This window comes from Vanacampus margaritifer, chromosome 16, assembly GCF_051991255.1.
Source record: "Vanacampus margaritifer isolate UIUO_Vmar chromosome 16, RoL_Vmar_1.0, whole genome shotgun sequence".
Taxonomy (NCBI): Eukaryota; Metazoa; Chordata; class Actinopteri; order Syngnathiformes; family Syngnathidae; genus Vanacampus; species Vanacampus margaritifer.
This window is the reverse complement of record NC_135447.1, coordinates 14,156,098-14,177,769: the sequence shown is the minus strand read 5'-3', so window position 1 is coordinate 14,177,769 and position 21,672 is coordinate 14,156,098. Positions and strand designations below refer to the sequence as shown.

Sequence of the window (21,672 nt, the reverse complement as noted above, 5' to 3'; positions counted from 1 at the left end):
CATGGAGTTGCTTGACAACATGGACCAGAGTAGCTGTGTAATGTCCTATAAACAGCCTTTCCTGCATTCAACCAAATGTTTATCAGAAACATTGTCTGTTTGCATTCACATTGCTGAAAGAATCTATTTGTAGATTTAAGCATTTGATACAAATTAACACTATTGCAGGAGTACTCACTTTGGGAGCTTGAAATAAAGCCGCTTTGTATTATGAAAAACTTTGGTGCACCTAAATTAGGGCTGGCAATAACATTTCCTTGACTGATTCTAGGGTAACTTAAAAAATATATATATTATTTTATATATATTTTTGAATGAGATTTGACAATCTTGAGATTCTCTCTGGACACCAATCAATCATAGGGAAGATATTCTCACACACATTAACGCATAGATTCAATTAACCTTGCATGCATTTTTTTTTTTCATTTGGGGCATAATTCCGCTGCATCGTCCCAGAAAATTACCGGTGCATAATTTTCAGTGATGTAGTGACAGAACTGTTCTTCTACTGAAGTGGCATTTGTTTGGTGGTGGTTTTTCCAATGAAAAATATTTGCCTTGAGTACATAACGGTTGGGAAATACAGATTATTCTGTATATCAATTGTACATCCTAAATATAGATTGTCAGTACATTTAAGACAAAACTACTTTTGACAAACCAGAAGCCTTTATTTTTTTCTTTAGTGGAAAACAAAACCGCTGTTTCATTCATCCTGATTATGCACAATCAAGTATCGTAAGTGCACAATTTCAACATGGATAATTTAGCCAGGATTATAAATTCAAAAAGGAGTTAATGATTTTCTGTATAAGGTTTTGATATATATCTATATATATCTATATATACTTCAAATTACCACAAGTCCCGTGACAATTCTGAACCACAAGGGGATATTTGCTTTCAGAACCTCCGCAGTGACCCAGACATAAAGGTGCAGAAACGAGCTGCAGCATATAGAGAGAGGGGTGTATTATGGGTCTGCCTCCCTCCTGAGCTGGAATGGTCCCACGTCACGATCGCATTTAAAGCACAATGGCGTGTCGTCTGGATGTACAAAGTCCTGCATAGACTGGAAAGAGTCGACCTTAATCTGAAAAAACTCTCCTTCGACATTCGGCCCTGAAGAGTGTTTTGCGGGGACGATGTAGTGTTTCCGGACTGTGGCGGTCATATGATCAAAAGAAATGGATCTCAAGCGGATTTGGTGACAGAATATACAATATTAAATGCGGTTTACAGTCAGGAAGCTGCTCTCACACACGCAAACAGGAAGAGGGTCTACATTAATTTCTTCTCACTACTGAGTGCAAATCAGAAGCTTCACAACTGAGAAGAGAACTAGCTCTTCACCCAAGCCGACCCCCGCCCACCCTATTGTACACAAACCACATACCGTTCAAATAAAATAGAAGAAATTAATCTAGTCAATATGGAATGTGAGAAAATTACTCTTTTGTGATTAAATCTTTGAAGAAAAAAAACAAGTCCTTCATGAAAGCTTGTGAGGGAGAAAAGTACAAAAAGGAAGGGGGGGGTTCTTTGTATGATCCCTAATTTGCTCCGTGTTTAGGGCAGGGGGTGACAAAAATGGTCTGCTCAAGGACTGTGCAGGCTCCAGTCCACACGTGGACAGAAGAGGGCGGAGGGATCTTTACATGCCGTAGCCAAATCCTGGCGCGGCGGCCGGCTGACCGTATGTGGCGGCCGGCGCCTGGTAGCCGTAGCCGTACGCTTGTTGGGCCGGCACGGCTACGCTGGGGCCCGCTGTCAGCATCAGCTGGGGTGTGCCTGCAACATAGATATGCGCAAACAGTTTTTGATAGGTTTTGTTGTGTATATACACACCTGAGGATTGTTGTATGTTCTGTTTATATGTGTTGCAGCTCCATTTTGATGTTCCAATATACATGAATTTCCTTTCATTTTAGGCACCACTTCTACAGAACAGTGCACGTCAACTGCGAGACAAACTGAAGGGGAATTTAGTTAACAAATTGACCAAACAAGTAAAAGGAGGATTGATGAGAGTTAAACGGGGAAGTCAACCTTAAAAATTTCTTGACAATAATGTTATATGTGACCACATTAGTCTAAACATGACATTCTGATTAGTATTCAATTTGTGGAATATGAGTTATGAAGAAAAATGCAGACGTTTTTATTCATCCCAGGGGCGGCCATATTGCCACTTGCGGTCGACAGAAGATGACATCACAGTTACTCAGGGCCAAGGCAACGACCAATCACAGATCACCTGTTTTCTGAAGCTGAGCTGTGATTGGTTGTTACCTGAGCCACTGTGATGTCATTTTTACTCAACGGCAAGTGGCAAAATGGCCGCTGCCTGCTGCTTAACTCATATTCTACTAACGCAATATTAACCAAAATATCATGTTTAGACTAGTGGGGCTGCAATGAACATATTACAGTATTGTCAAGAACATTTTTGTGGCTACCCTTTTAATTAATCTTGATGCTTGGGATTTTTTGACTAAAGCATGTCACAGGCTTGTGAAAAATGCACATTTGACTAAATTGTGAAAGAGAAAACCATTTTACAGACAATAATGCAATCTAAGGCTTTTTTTAACAACCTGTTTTCAAAAAATGAGTACTGATGATTAGAACGGTTACCATAGACGATAGGTTGCGTCTCTGTTGCTTGTTCCTCTTCTTTCCTTAGTGATTCTGAGGTTTCAAGCTTGTCCACCTATCAAATTAAAGAACAAAAAAGGCTAAGTGCCACATGATAACTACACAAATTTGTGAACACGGCAAAAGCAAACATAAGCCTCTAAGTTGCGATCAAAATGTTCAAAACTGTTCTGTAAAAAAATAAAATAAAAAGTATGGTATCCATATCCATTAAAATTTGGCCAAAAAAGTGACAATTTCTTCAAAGTGGAAAATGATATGAGGAAAAAAGTCTGATAATTCAGTGGCCCGAAAGCAATTTCACATTCACCATACACTTTGTTTTAATCAACAATCAAGCGCTTTTCCATGCTGTGTGTCACTGTGGTGGAGAGGAGGTGAAGGGTGAGGGAAAGTGGCTTTAGTGTTTCTCTGGCCACAAGTTGCTTGCATATAAAGAAGGAGGAAGAAAAAAAAAGGGGGGGGGGGCGAAACCAACCGCCAATGTCGCAATATATGAGCATCCATGTCACACATGCTCATGCCAGTCAACCATCAAGACAACCGATCGGATGAGCCACATCCAGCCTACATGCCGTGTCCAGCCATTACAGTGGGTTTGCAACCCCACTCCAAATTGCTACGAGTTACTTGGAAAGGGCTATAGTCGGTAATTTCTCATTTATTTAGTGGTAAATCATGATTACAGTAAGCCTTTGTATGAAAGACCCTTCCCGGCCCATAAAAACACACGTGGACAAAATTGCTGGTAGCTTTTGTTAAATGATAGAAAAATCCACAGCTAGAATATTTTGAATCTGACAAAAGCAATACATAAAAATTGAATGGAAATTAATGGAGGAGGATCAGTGCATCTTAACTTTCTGAATATATAAGCAAACGTAGTCACAGGAGCGGCTTGGAGTTGGTCTTTCAAGAGCTTGTCTATAATTTTCTTTCTAATCTCGATACAATTTCTTCGCTTCTTCTGGTCTGTGTTTAGTGTGTCACCAAACAGCACAGGGACTACTTGTCAGTTGTCAACATTTTCAATCAGCCGACTGACCGCATACAATTTTCAAGACGCCTATTATGTTAATTGGAGGACACACCTTGATTTAAACATGTTCCCTATGGTCAAATTATTTTCAATCTTTTCTATGGGCAACCGTCATTTTTGTCCAGGGCTGTTTCATGAGCATGTTTTTTTCCAAATAATTTTGTTAGACTAACTCAAAAAAGAAGAAAAAAGGCAGATTAGATATTTTTTAACTCTTTGACTGCCAGACGTTTTCAGAAAAGGGATGCCGTGGGTGCCAGCCGATTTTAAGCATTTTGACTGATCTTTCAAGGTCCATAGAAAATTATGTGTTTGGACTATGGAAACACACATACTACCAAATGAAAGATTGGACTATCATCTTTCATCAGAAAAAAAAAAAGTTTGTTTCTACCTTATTCCGTTTTTCAGTAATCAACAATAGAAAATGGTTAGTTTCACCTCTGTTTTGAAACAAACGTCTTTTAACGTCTTTGGCACTCCTCCATAGGATTTTACTAAACGTTATTTAACGTTTTTGGCAGTCAAAGAGTTAATTAATATTGTTACTTTGTCAGATTAACGTTATTTCTATGACCATTGTGGGTTTTTCTTTCTTTAACAGGGAAGTACCAGTAATTTTGTCCGTGTGTATATTTTAAAAACACACACACACAAACACACACTAAGCACAGCAGTCAATAAGTCTGTCTTTGTTGTACCACGTGACAGTCTTCCACTTCTGCACAAACTAGTTCACAGATCTTCATTCCCCAAGGTAAAACCAAAAATCAATTAAACGATATTCTAAAGAAAAATATGGTAATTTATCCCTCCCAAGGAGCTCATATAGAATTATCCATCACACATTCACTTATTTCATGGCACACTTTCAGCTGCACTGCAGTACCATGCTGATATTTACACAAATCAATATTCATATCAAAAAGATGCTGTAGATGGCACCCACAAGCTTACGCAGTATTAAACTGGCATTTAAGAGAAGGCACTGTCTGTAAGTAGGAACATTTTGTTGTCCAAACTAAAATCATGCATAACAAAGGCTGCAGTCATCATAACTATTATTTCATTTAAAAAAAATAATAATGGAAAAAAAATCAAACAGCATTCAACGGTCACCTGCTCCATAATAGCATCAACCTGCAAGAGAAGACGTTCGGCATAAAAAAAAAAGAGTTTAAAAAAATGGTGTGGACTTCAGCATCATGTTCATGTTGGTTGTACACAAAAAATATATATGGGGAAAAATCAATAACAATCACATTAGATTCACTTGATGTCAAATTATGAGGGGGGGAAAACAGCCTCGTGCTGGAAGCTAGGACATACAACATTTAGATCAAAATTTTATAACCAATTTCATACTTATGACTCAAGTGCAGTTGAAACAAATCAAATGCTCCAGTTACAATTTGAACCCAACCAACGTTTTATCGGAAAAACAAGCCTCAAATACCAAACAAACTCCATGAGCATCGAAAGGACCAAGTCCACAAGTTAGCAGTGATATTAAAAATTGAACCTCTAATGGCATATGAATGCATATGGCTCAACTGATCACTGAAATGTGAATTAACCAAACTGTATTATGGTGATGGTATTGGAAAGATTTCATCAACTCGTTGCCTAAGTGCGCTACACTACACCTTAATGACTTACCTTAGTGAGGTGTTCTCTCATGACCTGAATGAAGTATGGCATAGAAAAGTCCATGATGTTGTGCCTCCAGGAGGTCTCCAGCACCACGTCGGGCCGCAGCAGGTCATAGCAGGAGAACAAGCACGCAGCAAAACACTCCTTCTTGTTCTGCTGCAGGAACCAGGAGAGCAGCTCTTCGGCCAGCTCCGTGTCCTTCGACTCTGATGCATATTGCATGGCGTCCTGTGTGGAATACACAGCACATGCGTTAAGAAAAGCCACAGTTAAACAAGATTGTTTTTTTTTTGTTTTTTTTTATCAGGATTGTGTGGGGAAAGCACCTTGTATAGCCTGTCCTTCTTACAGAGCTCCACACTCTGTTTCCAGCGGTTGTTGCCCTTGAAAAGATAGGCAGCAATTCTTCTGAACTCAATCAGCTCGTGCTTCTCCAGACGCTGCGCAAGTGAGATGTTGTCAAAGTTGTCGTAGGCATCTATTGATGTCCTCAATGCCTGAGAGAGATTGTAAATATGATTAATGAATCGTAGTAACAATTTTGCCAGCAAGAAAAGAAAAAGGCAATGAACCTTACCTGATAATCCTCCTCTGTGATGAAGAGGTTGTTAAGTGCTTCATTGACTGACTTGTTGTTGTGGTTCTGCACTGAGCGCAGGTAGGGCTTAACCAGTGGCAGCTGTTTCACCTGTGGAAACAACACATCATGTCTAATCCAAACGACCATTGGTTGTTGTCTAAAAGGGGGTTCAGGGCCAAATTTCATCATTTTACTTCCACTGTGATATACTGAGCGATTATTCTTTGTGTAGGGTGAGGCAAGAGTAATTCTGCCTGACCCTAACCTAAATGTTTAACTTCAAAATACTCATAAGTGTGATCAACATCAAAATCAGCTTATCCACAGACTCCGAGATTGTGACGTGAAATGGAAAATAGCCAATTAGGAAGCGAACTGACGCCTGCATTGTTGTAGTAGAAGAAACTGGTTGGTCTTAAGTAACAGGTAGCGCTTAGCTTCTTTCATTTCTTTAACTACTATTCTTCATATATTCCTGCAGTCTGGGTGCCACTGTGACACCAAGTTTTGGAACACGATTGCCAGCATTCGTCCGCTGCATATGTGGCTCACTGTGTCAGTCATCAAAATTATACCACACAAGCAGTAAGAGCAGACATGGCAATTTTTCCTCATGTGTGAGGCCTTCGACATTTAAAAAAAATCGGTATGAGTGTTCCTCCACTTAATATTCTTTTATTGTGAGTAGCTAAAAAGAGTACCTTGCTGAAGAAGTTAACAGCGCGAGAGTGGTCCAGTCTTGGAGACAGCACGATGAGCAGATCATTCAATAGCAAGGGCTTGAATTCCAAATAGAACTGGATAGCTTTGTAGTAAAGTTCAACATTGGCCACCTACAAAAGGTTAACAGAGAGAGAACATGCAATTTAACTGCCGTCATACAAAACATTTGGCATGGGCACAATAATTCATTTGCTGATTAACTGACTAACAATTACATCAACTGGGGAATTCGTTGTGTTGAAGCAGTTGAGAGTGCACCATCAGAAGAGGCAGAGATTCTTGAAATAATGTTAAATGGGGAAAAAAAACAACTGTTTTCCCAAAATCTAAATATAAAAATACTTGCTTTTTAACCACAGTTTGCATAAATAAATAAATAATCAAAACCCCATTCCTAATGATGTTGATGATGTCAAATACCTTGGCCCTCATGACACAAACTCCAATATACCTTAGTGACTATGTCTTTGAACTGTCCTTCCTTCCAAGCATCCGTCGGGTGGGTCATCATGGTGATGATGGCGTTGTCGAACTCCTCATACTTGTCGTACAGGAAAACCAGCTCGGCCCACAGGTGCGCTTGTTCCGCCGCTCTCAGGACCTTCGGGATGTTCACCCTTGACCAGAAGAGCTCCAGGTGCTCCCTCATCTTCTGGGGTTTGAACTTGGAGTAAAGGATGGCCAGCTCGGTGAACATGCCCATGTGTGCGCGCTCCAGACCCAGAGCCGCCTCCAGCATGGTGATCAGCTCCTCAAAGTAACCACGGTCCTGTAGGGTAAGATGGAGGGTAACTTCAGGTCAGTAGGGGTTAAGTGGTAATGGCTGATTTGATAAATGTCACATTTCAAAATGACTTCATTTAGAAATCTTTCTTACTTGGTAGTAATTGATGAGCTCTTCCAGTTCATCGGCATGCACCACGATGTGGAGGCCGCACATCTGAGCCAGTCGGAATTCCTCCCCATCTACGCAGGCGAAGCAGACTTCCTTCCAGGTGCGGGTGCTGTTGGCCTTACGGGCGCCATCTACGGCAGCCTGGTACTCCCCGAGGTGCACAAGGGTTGAAGCCAGTCGGCCAAAGTTGGAGACGTTGTTGTATAACAGCTTAGCGGCGTCGTACATTTTCTCGTCGTAGCAGCGGTCGCCGACCTATGAGATTGCAAACAGAAATATTTACAAAGTTTGGAGTTTTGACCAGGCAGTACAACGGCATAATTATGAGACAGCTTACCTGCTGAATGTGAGCATTGTTGGGTCCGTTGATGAACTCTTCCAGTTCAGCTAGGCGATTGGTTTTAGCCAAAGCGAAGATCAGCTCTGTCTCCACGTAGGACTCGCGGGCCTTCTTACGGGCCATCTGGAGGAATTTGACCAAGTCCTCCCAATTACCTAAAACACAACACAGTAATGTGTACATTTTGACAACACAATTTACCTTTGTACGACAAAGACATTATTCTTGTGACATTCTTCATACCCTAAGGTAATTTCAAAATGTTTTGATGTTTGCCAGCCTGACTATTGACTGATAAACCCTAACGACAACCTTCGTAACAATTTAAATCCACAGCAAAAGTACAGTCATTTCTGGACTACAAGGCGCATCTGACTATAAGCTGCACCAGCTAAATTTAGGGAATACTCAACTGTAAGCCGGAGGTGTTTTTACTGTTACCGCACCAGGTACCCACTACTTCATTTTCCACAATGAGGGTGCAAATTCCCTTACTCTCGTTCTGTCTCACCTACTGTATTTGGGCTCACTTGGTTTGCTTTGCTCTGCCTGACGCTCTTGTGCTCCTTTTATAGTGCGCCCCATTGTGATCTGACGGATAAGCCGCACCTTTGAAATAGCTGCAGGGTTGAATGCAAGTGAAAAAAGTAGCGGCTTGTAGTCCAGAAATTACTGTACTCAACCAACTGAAACTAAAGCATATTTCAGAGTTGCTCAGTTAATCACAAATTTAACAGATGGACTTTTTCACTTCACTGGGTCTCTGCTGTTAACAGGATTTGACTCCAAATTTTCCGTCGGACTGTTTGGCTGACTTAGATGCTTAAAATCTCTAATCCCAATTTAGTTCGGGTCTCTCGCACCTGCCACTGGGCAACAGATGGTGATTATTCTTTTTAAACTGTTGAACCCGATCACCTAAAATGCCCTTGCCTTGTGGTGGACTGTTTCAAAAAGCACATAAAGACTTATTTAATTTCTGTCCAGCAGATGGCACCACGCTCACTGTTGATGAATGACCTGTGAGGTTTGCTCAAAATGTGAGACTCTTTCTCTTTACCGCTCTTATCTGCAGCCTGCACAACCTCCATGTATGCAGAGGGGTCGTCAGCTTTGATGTAGGAGTCTATGGCCTCTTTGACAAGACCCTGTTGGAGTTGAGCCTTGGCCAGCTGGCTCCACACCGCAGGTTCATTGCAGCGCTCTGCAAACTCATAGGCCCGGTCCAGGTTGCTTATGTGTTCAATCAGCACCTAGACACAAAGATGAGGTTATTAGAATTATAAAATATATATATATATAAATTTTAATGTATTGGGTATAAAGAAATGACCACTTACCTGCACGGCTGATGTGTTGACATCAAACTTTTTGAAGATGGCAAATGCCTCCTCAAAGAGCTCGTTGCTGATGGCGATGTTGGCGATATCGGGAGCGTCGTAGTTGTCAAGTCTGTTGATGTACTCCATCACGCGTGTACGGTCAGCTTTGATCGCCGTCAAGATCAAGAGATTCTGCAGATTTCTGCAAGCAAGAATCGCAGACACACTCTTTCAGCATATATTTTGGACATTTGCTTTTGGTAACGTTTCATGAATAGAAATGTGGTTCATTAGAGGCCACAAGTAAACACCTGTGTTCACTGAAGACAGAGTTGTCCAACACAATCTTCTCCAGTAGCTCAATGAGCTCATTGGGCAAGTCAGCAGTCATGAAGGCTTTGACTGTGACTGACACCTCTTCTGGGTCCTGGGTCTCCGACAATGCTGTCTGCACCACCTGCGAGACATGAAAAGCTTATAGAGATGTAGAGAAGGCACTGCCTGTCAACTGAATGTCGATGTGAATACCTGGTCAATAAGTGGTCGTCTGTAAGGGTTGGTCTCCAGCAGCACACTGGCCCAGAGCTCAGGATCTTTACGGCGCACCAGGTAACGAGACAAGCTCTTGAACAGCGAGTTCTCATTGCAGACCTGTGTGGAAATAAACAGCTAAATTCAGAATATCGGGGGGAGGGCAATCAGGAAAAGTGTAGTGCTGAACAATTATGAAAAATATGATTTCAAATAGGGCTTAACGATTATGGAAAATAATGTAATTGCGACCCAAAAAAAAAAAAATTGTGATTACGATATCTTACGCGATTATTTTTTTCAAGGTCCTTTTCAATAATTTTTTTTACAAAAAGTTCATTATACTAAACAATATTAGATCTATTATAGATTACAGGCTCTTAAGATAAAGGCAAATGAAGCCTTAACTCTTTGACTGCCAGACGTTTTCAAAAACGGGTTGTCGCCAGTGCCAGCCGATTTAAGCATTTTGAGTGATCTTTCAAGGTCCACAGAAAATGTTGTGTTTGGACTATGGAAACACACATACTACCAAATGAAAGATTGGACTCTCAGCTTTCATCAGAAAAAAAAAAGTTTGTTTCTACCTTATTCCGTTATTCAGTAATCAACAATAGAAAATGGTTACTTTCACCGAAATTCTCTCTTTTGAAACAAAAAACGGAGAAAAAGAGCTTTTTGTGAAACGATGTTATTTCATGCACTCTAGTGAATTGTACACTTCTTTTTGTCCATGAATGATGCCACAAACACCTAAATAGTGCTTTACTTCTGTAAAACGCTTTCACCAACAATGAAAAAGTGTTTTTTGATTGCAAAATACGTTTATTTCCATTCAACAGTGTAACAATTTGACAAAACAATTTCGCAAACTATTTACAAATGTCTGCAACTGTGGTACTATTTACAATTATGTGGATGTTTCAAATACAGTTTTTCCTTTTGTAACGCTCTCCTGCGTGCAAGGAGACGCCAGGACTCGCACATCAGTTTACTTTCACTTTCACATTGGTCCGTTTTGCGTGCAAACGTTACACTTTCTTGACGGCCTTTTTTTCCGGGAAATAAAAAGCAAGTAGCAGACTACACACTTCCTCCGATGAATATGCATTGGACTCGGGGCACTCTCCGTCGTCCGATCGAACGTCCGCCTGTGCGTGCTCGGTTGCGCTCCGCGTTACGACACCGTCATAGCCGCCGCGTCAGCGGTTCCAATTTCGCCGTCAAGCTCGGATTCACCTTCATCATCATGGATATCAATGTACTATTTTAGCGTTGGTCGATGCCTTTCGTCTTGTAAGTGTAGAGCTGCTTGCAAACGCTCGCCATTGCCCGTTCCCTCCTCCATCTAGCTCCATCTAACGTCTTCTACTGCCGCGTCAATGCTTTCCAACCACGGAGTCACCATCATCTTCATCATCGATGATGATCATCGTCATCAACAATGTGCTTTTTTAGCGATGCTTTTGGTCTTTGAAAAAAACGGCTCTGGCGTTAGCTCCTCGCGACCGGCCGCCATTTTTCCTTTGTTTTCCATTCTGATCTCCTGCTCAACGCTCTAGCTCCGCCTCTACTGACGCCCACCCGATCTTGTCAAAAGAGAGTCATCGCTGCCCTCTAGGGGCCAAAAATAGTCATTAGGCTCAAAAAACCTGCTTAAAACTTTCAGGAGAGCTCCGCAAGCCTTCCCAGCACCCGTTTCAAAAAAAAAAAAAAAAAAAATGGGAGGACGTCTTTTAACGTCTTTGGCGCTCCTCCGTAGGTTTTTGCAGAACGTCATTTAACGTCTTTGGCAGTAAAAGAGTTAATATCACAATTTTACAATTAAAGTTACACTTCAACATATCCAACTTTTCATGTTGCATGAAACATGACATGTAAACACTGCACTTTTCAAACACTGCACTTTTCAATAAATTCAATATACATATTTAAAAAATAAAACGTAGCCATCTCCAGTCAGTAAACTCACACATGCTAAAGTGTAGGCAAAGTAAAATTATACCTGCTTATGACATAACATTTTCTGATTTGATTTCAAAAACCACTAGCATTCTGTAGCAATCCTTATAGGTGGGTCGCAGTTAGGGTAGCTTCCCATGGTCTGGACGGGCAGTGAAGGCAACACAGACTTTTGATTTGGTAAGATAAGAGCGTTTAAATCTGTTGTGTTCTGGCGTGGTTACGGCCAACATTTACTTGCAAATTGTCTTTAAAGAGTTGTTTGTTCGCTGCTTGGCCTGATTAGTTACACGACAATACATGGACATTAAAAGAGGTGGCGGCACCTAAATGATGGTGAGTAATGACGAGCAATAATCATTTCAGCCGTCCTAATTTTAAATTTATAAAATTGGACGACACAACCTATGGCGACATACTATTCTATATGTATATTCTATATGTATGTATCGTATACGATATACTATTTAGCCTCAAAATATAGGACAACTCAAATTTATTAGCCGCTGCCAGCCGCACACTTGTGTGTACACTCAGTTTACAAAACGCGTGATACTACGGCAGCCGAAAAGTCATAACTCACAACAGTGAAGTGTTGTTTTAAAACCAAAATCAAACAGATTAAACATGTTAGACACTCGTCTCAAGGTCTCATGAGACCAAAAAAAATAAACTCACCAAAATTACGTGCACTCGTCTCAAGGTCTCATGAGACCCAAAAAAAAACCTCAACAAAATGACGTGCACTTATGGCGCTGCCAGGCTTTAGTTACAGCGATGATGTTCCTGCTCCCCACCGCTCCATTTCAAGGAGCATTTAAATCGCAGCTTCTCACAATTACGTAATCGCGTTTTGTCAAACAGCGATTTAATTGCTAATGCCCTTATTTCAATTTATGTCATCAATATTGAGATCACGATTTAATATAATAATTTTACAATTTTACGCAATAACAATCTGTATGAGCGCTTAACGATTTTAGAAAATAACCCAATTCCATTTTTTTCCTCAAAATTGAGATTTTATTTGCAATTACGTTTTTCAAGGTCCTTTTCTAAGGTATTTTTCAACAAGCAAGCAATTAATTCATCTTTATCACAACAAAATATCAGATCTCTAATGCCGTAAACCTAAATCATTTTCTCAGATTACAGCAATAACGCAAACAAATCTGTGGCTTTACCCCTTGCGTGTTTGATGTGAACTTAAGCACTGAACTAATCTAGACACTAAAATACATACAGCATATATAAAAAGAATAAAGCCTATTTACTGATTGACCCAAATGAATCACTTGTTCCCCGATCCAAATTGCAGCCTTTACAATTTAAACATTCAATTCTACTACATTTGCCTTGAATTTGATTAACTTGGTCAGCCCAAAAAATATAGCCATGCAAATAAAGAAATTAAGCCTTACATTGATCAGCTCCTGGTCACACTGTCCCCTCTCATAGGCGACACAGGCCAGGTGGGGGTCTCTCTTCTCACAGTATTTGCCCACCACACGGCTGTCGTAGAATGGGTTTTCCCTCAAGAAGCGTTCAGGATTGTTGTTGCTGTCAATGTAGATCTTGGCCAGGGCATTGTGGGTAGCTGGCTCCTCGCAGCCCTCGTGTATGCGAGACTCCAGCCATGGCAGCAGAAGCTTCAGTCTTTGAAACACACACACACACACACACACACGTGAACACACACACACACACACACACACACAAAAGAAGCGGCATGATGCTCGCTGCGACATTCCATCCCAGCACCAAATTGCTGTACCTGTTCCTCTTTTCCACCTCAGCCACCAGTTCATCAGTTGAAAATTGTCCCCTGACTACCAGAATGAGGCTCTTAATGACATCTTCTGAGCAGTCCACATCCAAGAGACCGCCAACCACCACAGGCAGACGACTTGGGTTCACCTAAAACGCAGACGAGGATTACGTTTGCATCGCAAGGTTGGAAAGTACTGTCTAAAATATCTTCTATGATTACCTTCTGAACATAGATCTCAATGTACTTCTGCAGGTTGTTGCGGTACAAGTACAGGACCAAGTCGTGGACAAAGTCGAAACGGTCGCAAACGATGATGAGCGGCAGCTGGTCGGTCAATTTTGCTTCCTGTCCATGACACAAACAGCAAGGGGAGGGGTAGAGAAATGGTGTTTTATTGCAACCGTAACCAAACCAACACCACAGTCCACAGACGAATCAAAACTAATCAGATATGTGAACCCAGCTCATGTGATGCATTATTAAATGAGGCAGGGCCTTGCAACTACAACAAAGACATCCCAGTAGTGGTTGTCTCCCTACCTAAGAGGCCAATGCTGGTCCTCTGAACCACAATGTACCCATCCACACAAGATTAACAAACTGGGATTGTGCAATTCGTATAATCCAATAACATGATGCACAGACTTGGCTTTACTAAAGGACTATGCACTGTATTACTATCACCACAAAACTTTAGTCACATAAGGAGTACAGGGAACTAGCTAGTTTACCAATGACTCAGCCACGATAAAGGATGGACAGCTAGGTCGAACTAAAGATATGTGAGCACTTGTTGCATCTCTGTACGTAGATGGATTTATGGTGTATGAGAACATACACAACCACACAAATCCCAGTTTCAATCCCTTGCCTCAAATTAAAGAAAACAGAGATGATCAAATTAAAAAGAGAGATCCTTTTCTATGTGGAAAGACACATTTACCTGATACATGTCCTGCCATTCCAAAGACAGAAGAGGAAAAGCACACAAAAATGTACTGCTGTAATGATAGTTAGTTGAACACTTATGACTAAAACAAAACAAAAACTTGCAAATTGCTGAGAGTTAAAATATACTTTGCAATCTAAAGGAAAGAGAGACAAAGTTTGAAAACGTAGTAATGTATTGCCTTAACATTCAAGTTTAATTTGTTCTGTGACTGCTTATTTCACCAAGTAAAATAGCACTCTACAGGACTACACTTGATAAACACATAGTTCTAACAAATAAAATGTGAAGAATTAAATGGCTTTTCATGATTAATTCACTGTGATTAATTCATTTTGGCATTTCTGCCCCTGCCAGCAGAGGGTAGTGCAATACAGACATGGCTAAACAGTAATATTAGTCAATTGTTACATAGGGATAAAGCCTAAATGCCTGTGAGTATTGCTACATTGTCTGCCGACGTGCATGGCTCCCTCCATTTGTCTTCAAATATCCATTACTTAATGTGTTAGCAGGCTTTCCTATGTCGTATTCATACAAACATATTCGACTCCTTCAGTGCCAGACATTTTCAGTCCCTGCTTTATCCTAACACGAACCAAAAATAATAATAATAATAATAATAAATAAATAAATAAAAAATAAAAAAAAAATAAAAAAAATATATATATACATACATATATATATATATATACACACACACACCTCTACCTGGGACTGATTTACTGGAATTACTTTTGTTTGTTTTGTTATTTTAACCGATTCTGGGAGTGGCAATAAACCACGATTCCTCTACTAGCAGTTGTATTTTCAAGTCAGTTTAAAAAAGAAAAAAAAAAAGGAAAAAAAAGGATGAGCGACGAGTTCATATCTAAGTTGAGGTACCACTTTATACCTTTTGGGAACAACACTTTTTCTAACAATGCAGTGATAGAGTATCCAACAAAGGGCAACAAAACCAAAAATAGTTCATGAGATCATGGAACAGAAACTGCGATATTAAGTTATTTAAGGGAATTTAAGAGACAAAGGCGTGTTAACCTTCAGGAAATTCTTGACACGCTCGGGATCATAACAGTTGCTCTCTCGACAGATGCGCTCCACTTCCTTAATCTGGCCAGTCTTGCAAGCAGCCTGGATATATTTGAAGTGAACCTCAGGGTCTTGGCTGAAGTTGACGATTGAGCCCAAGAAGTAGAAGAGACCTGAAAGATGGAGACAGAGAGTTTACACAAGACCCCAGAGAGCCAAACATAAGCTATAAGGTGAAACAACAAACATGTTTACTAACCACGCAAACAATTAAAATGATATGGCGAACATGCAGTGTAACAATTTTCCAAATTCAGCAAATAAAGTTTAAATATTTCAGAAACAAATCCATCAATCTAATCTAAACTATGTGGTGCATTCTGCACAGTTTATTGATTGTTCTGCATTTGTTCTGGCCTAATTGCTGAATTGAAGTTTGGGGACATGAATCAGAGTACATGTCACTAAAGCTCAGGGATGAGTTTAATACCATTAACAAGTCCGACTCCCCCTTCACAAAACACCACAAACATTTCTGTTCAAATTCATTCATTAGCTTTTGAAAGCGCAGCTCAAAAATAAAAATATCAATACTTAAAATTTAAATACTAAAAAAAAAAACATCTAAATATGCATATCTACGGGTGCTGAACCGTACGTATGCCTATCAACAGTTTCTTCTTTTTTTTACCCCCAATTCATTGTGTGGCGTTCTTTTGTTGGTTTGATGAACCAAATGTGGGCCGTGATAGGACAAGTCAAAAGACTGAGTATGGATCTCAATTCTCTTCCCAGGGTTAGCAAAATGAGAAATAAGATTACCATGTACAGTGGTTTTCAAATTGACGGCAGAGGGCAATGTTTCACCTATGAATTCCCACAGCACCCTAGACATAGCAATATTTACAATACTCTTGCATCCATATTATTTACATAATTAATGTTAACGAGAAATCAGTCTTATCTGCCAGACATTTAAGACTACCAGAACTGCTTGAAAAAGGGCATCCAACCTGAATTATCTTGAAAACCGGATAGAAAGATGTCAAAGATTACAAAAAAAAAATCTAAATAAAATCTGTGTGACATGGGACATTTAAGTGATCTCACCTTCAAAGCTCTTGAAGGATTCAAAAAGCTCTGTGAGAGACTGTGTGGTAAGCTGTTCATGGTACTTGGAGGCCACTTGAACGCATATTTGCAGATTCTGGCGGATGTTGGCTGACAGCATGGCCCTGAGGCACTCCAGAGAGTCCTCCACAGAGAGCGAGCCAAAGAAGTTCACCAGCCACTGGAATTTGAAGAGGGAGGAACAGTTTTGTCATGTTCATATACACTGAAATACTGCTTCAGAGTTCATTAGATTCAACAGTGGTAGTTCTACCTCAGGGTTGAGAAGATGTGTGTGCACCACAGCACGCTTGATGTCATACAGGTCAGTGTAATGCTCCAATGCCCTTTGCAGTAGTCCGGCCTTCTCACAAAGTTGGGCGATATGCGCTCTGTCATAGTTGGTGAACATTTGGTTGCCTAGGATGGCATCAGCAACCTATAGTCATGACAAAAAAAAGGAATGAAATGTTAGATATATTTAAGATACATTGATTTATGTCGTTTCTGCAAACCATGTATCCACCTGAGGGGCATGCATGAGGTTCATCTCCAGCAGGCGGGTCTGGAGAGGTCCCTCAGATGGTCTATTATTCTTAAGGGCATCCAGTAGGAATGAGGTGCACTGCTGGATCAGATTGTATTCCATGAATACATCCACAATCTGAGCAAACACAAATGGAGATGAGAACTTGAGACCAGATTACCTCTACATCATGTCTGGTTGAGTTCTACTCAAATAACATGAAACAGCTTTTAGTCACACAGAAAACATAATTAAGGAATAATTCCAAAATGTATTTAAATTTGCCATATTTTTTCTGACCTGTGTAATGTCAGCCAGAGGCTCTTCATCTTGCACCAGCATCTGGGCAAACTGTAGGCCTTGTTCTGGGTTGATTCGCATTACATTCCTAAGAAGAAAGATCCAGTCTGGAGTGTAGCCCACCTGAAGAAGAAGAAAAAATACAAGGTTTTATGATCATTTAGTAGGTCAATTTGTAATTCAAGTAATTAAGCAGAAAAACTTACCTTTTTGGCATAAAGGACAATCTTGGGGAACTGGCCAGTCTCTGCAAAACACTGAATGACCTTGTTGGGAACGTTGGCCCTAAGGTAGACACTAAGCGCCAAAGTGGGATCCACTGCCTTCACCAGGTCCCCGAGCTCCTCAGAGCACTCCAACTAAAAATAAGCAAAGTACAGTAAATACAATGGCGGACAACAATACAGACAGACATTGAATACCTTGTCTTCTTTGAGCCACTTCTCTAAAAGCTGCTTTCTTCCCTGCTGGAGGACAGGCCTGCAAAGCTCCAGAGATTCAAATTTGTTGAGCTGGCCCTGGTCCAACAAGATCCCAAAGTATTGCAGCAGCGGGGAAGTCTGCCCTGCTTGGGTAGGCACACCCTGGAAGCGACGGATGGTGTCCGGGGTTCGCAAAATACCCTAGAGGAAAATTGTCAGACAGTAAAATAAGAAAACTGTAATTGATGCTTGACGGTCTATTCTAAAACTTGACGTCACTACTCTACTTTCACTAACATCCTAAAAATCAACCAGTTTTTTCTGGGTTGAGTAATGGATTGTGAAGAGGTTTTGACTTGAGCTCAGGGTCTAATACAGTCTTTGCATTTTTATTTTAGTTTCCATTCTTACATGAAAATAAATTGTCGGTATTATTTTTTTCTTTGATATTTGAATACCCTTTGTTGACCGACTGAAAATTCTGATTCGACGTTCGTTTTAATGGCCAAATCCCATCTTAATTCGAGTCACCACTGATTCACGCACAGCCCTACTAATAATACAGTACATTATTATTAGCATAGGGCTGACAGGAAGCATACCTTTGGTGCATTGGCAGCCACCTTGGCAGCCTCTGAGTAGTTGCCAGCCGCAAACAGGTTGTTGAATTTGCGAGCAAAGAGCTCTTCAGCACCCGCGAGGTTGTTGCGGACGGCCAAACGTAGAGCCAGATCTGGATTCTGCAGCACATTGGTGATGTATGGTATGATGTTTTCTTCCTCCACACAGACCGAGAGCACCTGCATTACATTGACATAGACGGAACAATTCAATAAGATTTCTTGGTATGCACTTGAGCCGAATGTTGGGACTCACAGGCCTGGAGCTTCTTATTTGATTTTCACAACAAACCTTATTCAAATGCTTGACTTGTTGAACAACACAAATACAAATCTATGAAAATATAAGTAACACATTTTTTGTTGCCTTTCACAGAGTACAATCTGTACTGGATGGCCTTTTAACTAACCTTGCAAGCATATGACAAATACCTTAAATGTGCTCTAAAGCAAACAGCTGAATCTCACAGTGGGTCACATTAAGTCTCTGTCTGGCCTTGGGCTGTGGCGTCTGAATACAAATATATTCTGAGCAGGTCAGTGTCACGCACAGTTTTTGTGAGCAGTCTGGCATCTGAATAAAGGGAGCTGAAAGAAGTAGTGGTTTAAAGGAGGAGGGTGGTGTTGCCGAGGAGAAAGACAGTCTGTGTTGGCCGCCGCGATAATTACGCTCAGCAGGTCAGACCTCCATCTATCACCATAGTTGATGTTCCAACAAGAATTTTAAAATAGTGCTGATTACCGTATACAACAACCAGCTACAATATCATGACCACCTGTACAAAATGAGACAAGATTATCTCAGTTTTCCTGGCCACTGTCAGATATCTTGCTATATTGACATAATTAAAATCCTACAAGGCTGTCTGGGAAGAGTTTCTCAAGTAGTATCACCCGCTTTACATGTTGCTTGGCTCCAGTGAAGCCAAGCACACACCTGTCTGAAAGACATGGCGAATAAACAGTAATAGGAAAAAACATTTTTTGCTAAACATTTTAATCCCTCATTACATCGTCTCAACTATTAAGATATGACTTGAAGCTGTAAATTGCTCAGTGTTGGATAAAGCTACTATCAGAGTGCCCCTATGTTTAACCACCATTTAGTTCTGTGATGTCTTCATCCAAGCAACTGCACAGTGGATGCTGAGCGGTTTGTTTGCAAACACCATTTGCTAACAGAAGCTCGAGGATAAAAAGCGCATGGTAAAACATGATTTACTGAACATGTTTTGACTGATCAAATACATTCCCAATCTAAACGAGGGGGGTTCTAAAAAAATAAAATAAAATGCTACAACCTATTTTCTGCAAGTGGCTGCTTGATGCATTAGTTTGTATCAGGTTACCAATATTGCGGTCAACCCATTGACAAGACTGGAAGCACGGAGACAGCGGTCTTTCATTTTCCAGATAGCTGCCACCGTAGATAGATTACTGCTACACACACACATTCGCAGTTCAGTGCCTCGACATGTAGCCAGAACCATGACTGCCTTCGGATCAGTTTTCTTCTTTTGTCTCAATAATTCATGTGCTGCGTGGCCTGGCTGGAATATTCTTCATCAACTGGCTGGATCCAGTTCTCATTTCTGGTTCAGCATGACACCAGCACTAAGAAGCAACACGCAACTACTTCTGTGTGAAACACTACACACCTTGGATAATTTACACAGCTTTCATACAAAGGCTCAGAGGTGATACTGTGAGGACTAGAAGCAAAAGCTTATGGATGACATTTTAATGGGTGTGCTTTCTAGGTATTAAAAAGCAAGAGCTTGTCTCAGTATTTTAAAAATAAATAAATAAATAATAATTTATTTGAGTAAGATAATGCTATTAATGATAGCGCTTTGAGAGTTACCTGTCCCTTCCTGTTGACCCCAATGATGCCTGAGGTGGCCTCATGAGGAGCTGTGACAAAGATGGTCTCTCCACTGATGCGGTTCATATAGATGCAGGTGCCAGTTTCCAAGTCATACAGGTGAATGTAGCCATATTTAGTAATGAGGAAGACCACATCCTGCTTTGAGCTTATCTGGGTGGGAAAAAATGTATTAAAATGTTAACAGAAAACAACTGTGTTATTTCAAATTCAGACATGTTCCAAGATGACCTTGTCGTTTAATGCTAAAGCAATGTCATGGGATGGGATAATGCTAAAATGGTGTATAATGAAGACGTCCACCTAGCAGTTGCAAAGTCTTTTTGCCGAGATTGCAATTCATATGCATAATATAAGCCCATCCCCATATGTTCAATTCTAAACGCATATGTACCTGCATGGCGACAGGGAAGTCATTTTGGGCTTCTGGAGGAAAGAAGACATCTACTGCTTTCTTTGGAAATGGCTGGTTGCCAGTTGGTGGGGTTCCCACTTCAATGATGTGTAACTACACAGGTTAAAAACAGCATTGTATTTATTTTTTTAGTGAAAATGCTAAGAACATTGAAATCTTTCTCCTTGATGCTCATTTACCTTCCCACCAGCCTGACTTCTGACAGCAAAGCAGAAAAGTGTTGACTCCTCAGAATTGCCCTCCATCTTGAACTGGGCAAAGCTGGCAGCGTGTCCTTCAATGGGCTGAGAAACTTTTCTATCCACAGAGTATAACTGCATGGCTCCGACCACCCGATTTTGCTAGTAAGGATGAAAGAGAATCTCACATATATTTGTGACCAACAGCATACTATTTACTAACGTATTATTCTAGAGTCACACAATTCAAAATTCCTAACATTTTTGGAAAATATTTTTTCTAAAAAGGTGCACAAAATATTGGAAATCAAATCCCTATCATAAACAATCTTGTGCACTGCCTCAAAATCTCACAAAAACTTGGCAACCGTCAAACATCTTGGTAAAATTAAAAACGATGAACCTAAGGCACTTGAAAAACACTGCTGTGAAAACAAGACAGGCTTGTCGCATACGCTTCTCTAAGATAGATCTTGTTTAGTGCCAAGACTTTTGGACAACTGTATGTCCAGTAATGCAGCAAAACTGAAAATGCTTGGAATGTCTACTGATTTTAGTATGCATTGTTCAATGGCGCTGTTCTGTGATTGGCTGGTGACCAGTTTGTGGGAATAAACAGTACAGCAAATGGATAGATGTTCGCTAGCACCTACCAGAGGGTAATAGCTGGATCAAAAGAACATCATACCAACCATTAAAAAAGGTGATGGACTGGAGCTACTTTGCTACTTCCGGACCAGGATGAATTGCTGTGATG

The 21,672-nt window shown here is 40.5% G+C and overlaps 1 protein-coding gene across 1 annotated transcript in view; it reads right to left on the bottom strand.

Annotated features, from left to right (window-relative positions):
- Positions 1–653: 653 nt before the first annotated feature.
- The window catches only part of cltca (clathrin, heavy chain a (Hc)), a 34,909-nt gene continuing 13,890 nt past the window's right edge, over positions 654–21,672 (bottom strand). Inside the window, exons 4-30 of the mRNA XM_077545820.1 lie at positions 20,916–21,077; positions 20,716–20,829; positions 20,301–20,474; positions 18,419–18,616; positions 17,817–18,017; positions 17,601–17,753; positions 17,395–17,517; positions 17,095–17,232; positions 16,843–17,007; positions 16,569–16,749; positions 15,468–15,631; positions 13,697–13,822; positions 13,481–13,623; positions 13,128–13,362; positions 9,742–9,864; positions 9,525–9,670; positions 9,232–9,415; positions 8,952–9,144; positions 7,889–8,046; positions 7,534–7,806; positions 7,108–7,425; positions 6,635–6,766; positions 5,931–6,041; positions 5,680–5,850; positions 5,360–5,581; positions 2,641–2,716; positions 654–1,794 (exon numbers count right to left, since the gene is read on the bottom strand). Coding sequence (XP_077401946.1) covers positions 1,658–1,794; positions 2,641–2,716; positions 5,360–5,581; positions 5,680–5,850; positions 5,931–6,041; positions 6,635–6,766; positions 7,108–7,425; positions 7,534–7,806; positions 7,889–8,046; positions 8,952–9,144; positions 9,232–9,415; positions 9,525–9,670; positions 9,742–9,864; positions 13,128–13,362; positions 13,481–13,623; positions 13,697–13,822; positions 15,468–15,631; positions 16,569–16,749; positions 16,843–17,007; positions 17,095–17,232; positions 17,395–17,517; positions 17,601–17,753; positions 17,817–18,017; positions 18,419–18,616; positions 20,301–20,474; positions 20,716–20,829; positions 20,916–21,077 — 4,521 coding nt within the window. The 3' untranslated portion in view covers positions 654–1,657. The remainder of the gene's footprint in view (positions 1,795–2,640; positions 2,717–5,359; positions 5,582–5,679; positions 5,851–5,930; positions 6,042–6,634; positions 6,767–7,107; positions 7,426–7,533; positions 7,807–7,888; positions 8,047–8,951; positions 9,145–9,231; positions 9,416–9,524; positions 9,671–9,741; positions 9,865–13,127; positions 13,363–13,480; positions 13,624–13,696; positions 13,823–15,467; positions 15,632–16,568; positions 16,750–16,842; positions 17,008–17,094; positions 17,233–17,394; positions 17,518–17,600; positions 17,754–17,816; positions 18,018–18,418; positions 18,617–20,300; positions 20,475–20,715; positions 20,830–20,915; positions 21,078–21,672) is intronic.